A 2,112-nucleotide genomic window follows, 5' to 3' on the forward strand; every position below is an offset into this window, starting at 1 on the left:
CTGCCACCATAACCACACCGTCTCTGCCACCACTGTGCCATTGTCACCACCGTGCCACCACTATCACACCACTGTAACTGCCACCACTGTGCCACCGCCACTGTGCCACCGCCACAGTGTCACCATCTTGTCACCACCCCTCAGCCACCACCACCGCACCATCGTTGCCACCATCGTGGTGTCGCTGCCAGCACCACCATCATGCCATCACAACTGTCACCACCACCACCACCGAACCACCACCACAGTGCCCTCAGCAGCACCTGGGGCCCGCCGATGACGAAGCGGCCGCTGGGCTGCAGGTGGTAGATGGTGTCATCATCCAGGTACTTGGGCGGCACCACGGCCTTGATGACCTTCTCCTTCAGCGCGTCGCGCATCTCGTCCAGACACACGTCCTCATCGTGCTGCACCGAGATCACGATGGTGTGCACCCGGATCGGGATCACCGCCCCACGGTCCTGCATGTACTGCACTGTCACCTGCCAGGGGACACCAGTCAGAGGCCAGGAGGGGGAACAAAGGGCTCCCAAGGGCTTTGGGGACTCATCAGCACCTCACCTGTGTCTTGGAGTCGGGGCGCAGCCAGGGCAGGGCTCCGCTGCGGCGCAGCTCAGCCAGCTTGGCGTTGAGCTTGTGCGCCAGGACGATGGTCAGGGGCATGCACTCCTCCGTCTCGTCCGTGGCGTAGCCGAACATCAGCCCCTGTGGCACAGGGACAGGGGGTCACACCCAGCCCTCGGTCACACCACGGCAACCCCACGGCCCCGGGTCTCACCTGGTCACCGGCGCCAATGTCCTCCTCGCTGCGGTCCAGGTGCACGCCCTGGGCGATGTCCGGGGACTGCTGCTCCAGGGCCACCAGCACATTGCATGTCTTGTAGTCAAAACCTGGGGGGACAAAAGGGGCTGTGGTGAGCCCGGTGCCACCACTGTGCTGTCACTGAGGTGGTGGCACCCCGGGACACACCTTTGGAGGAGTCGTCGTAGCCGATGTGCCGGATGGTGTCCCGGACAACCTTCTGGTAGTCTACATTGGCCCGGGAGGTGATCTCCCCCGCCAGCAGGATCATCCCGGTTTTGGCGACCGTCTCTGCAGGGACAAGGGTGATGTCAGCACAGCGTCACCTCCACGTCACCCACCTGCTGTCCCCTGGTGCCCTTACTCACCACATGCCACCTTGGCATCAGGGTCCTGCTTGAGGTGGGCATCCAGGACAGCATCACTGATCTGGTCACAGATTTTATCTGGGGACACGGAGAGCAGGGGGCGTCACGGTGGCGTGGGACAGCCCAACACGGCACAGCCCTTCCTTCCGGAGCCTCCGGCACAGGGATCGGAGCCCCATAATCCAGGAGCCCCCCAGGGTGCACACAGCCCTTGCCTCGTCCCCAGTCTGGAATTCCAGGCATGTCCCAGTTAAGCTCCAGCTCCAACTACGGCTGAGCCCTGTGGCACCACTGAGGGGATCAGACCCATATCCCAGCTTCCCAAATCCGCAGCATGCCAGCTTCCAGCAGCTCTGCCCCCAGGCAAAGCTGTTCCAGCCATACCCCACCGGACACCCAGCTCCCTCCTGCTCCCGGGGTGTTTTACGCCGGTGGGGGGGGTTCAGGGTGTCCCAGGGGCCACCCGTGTCCCCAGGACTGCGGGCGTCCTTGGCAGCGACCTTCCGGGCAGGATCTGGGTGAGGACAAGGCAGCGCCCAGCTTGGGTGAGGGGAGGGAGGTCCCCCAGATGCTTTTTGGGGGGGAAGAGTGAGGAAATAGACCTCATAGCCTCCTCCCTCAGGCAGCGTGGGGGGAGCCCCAGAGCAGCCGCAGGTTGTGCCATCGGGTTTGTGGGTGCTTGAGCCAGAAGGACCAGAGCTGTGGGGTGCTGTGGGGCCCGAGGGGGACCTGGAGCTGAGGGGAACTCGGGAGGTGCTGGGTATGCCCTGACAGTGGGTGCCGGAGTGGCCAGAGCTGAGGGGGTTCAGGGGTGCTGGCTGTGCCCAAGCACTGGGCGCTGGGCGTTGGCAGCTGCCTCCGGAGATTAACAGTCATGTGCCCCAAACCGGCGAGGACAAAGACCGGGGGGGACCGGCCCCAGCTGGGACCCGGCCGGGGGGG

At 64.6% G+C, this 2,112-nt stretch overlaps 1 protein-coding gene across 1 annotated transcript; it reads right to left on the reverse strand.

Moving 5' to 3' along the window:
* Positions 1 to 91: 91 nt before the first annotated feature.
* Positions 92 to 1,270, reverse strand: MAT2A (methionine adenosyltransferase 2A; the record flags this gene model as incomplete). Its single annotated transcript, XM_017744689.1, has 5 exons — positions 92 to 482; positions 562 to 705; positions 779 to 891; positions 971 to 1,093; positions 1,171 to 1,270. Coding segments are annotated over 5 exons (822 nt in total), but the record flags the coding sequence as incomplete, so codon positions are not given.
* Positions 1,271 to 2,112: the final 842 nt, after the last annotated feature.

This window comes from Corvus brachyrhynchos, unplaced genomic scaffold, assembly GCF_000691975.1.
Source record: "Corvus brachyrhynchos isolate BGI_N302 unplaced genomic scaffold, ASM69197v1 scaffold119, whole genome shotgun sequence".
Taxonomy (NCBI): Eukaryota; Metazoa; Chordata; class Aves; order Passeriformes; family Corvidae; genus Corvus; species Corvus brachyrhynchos.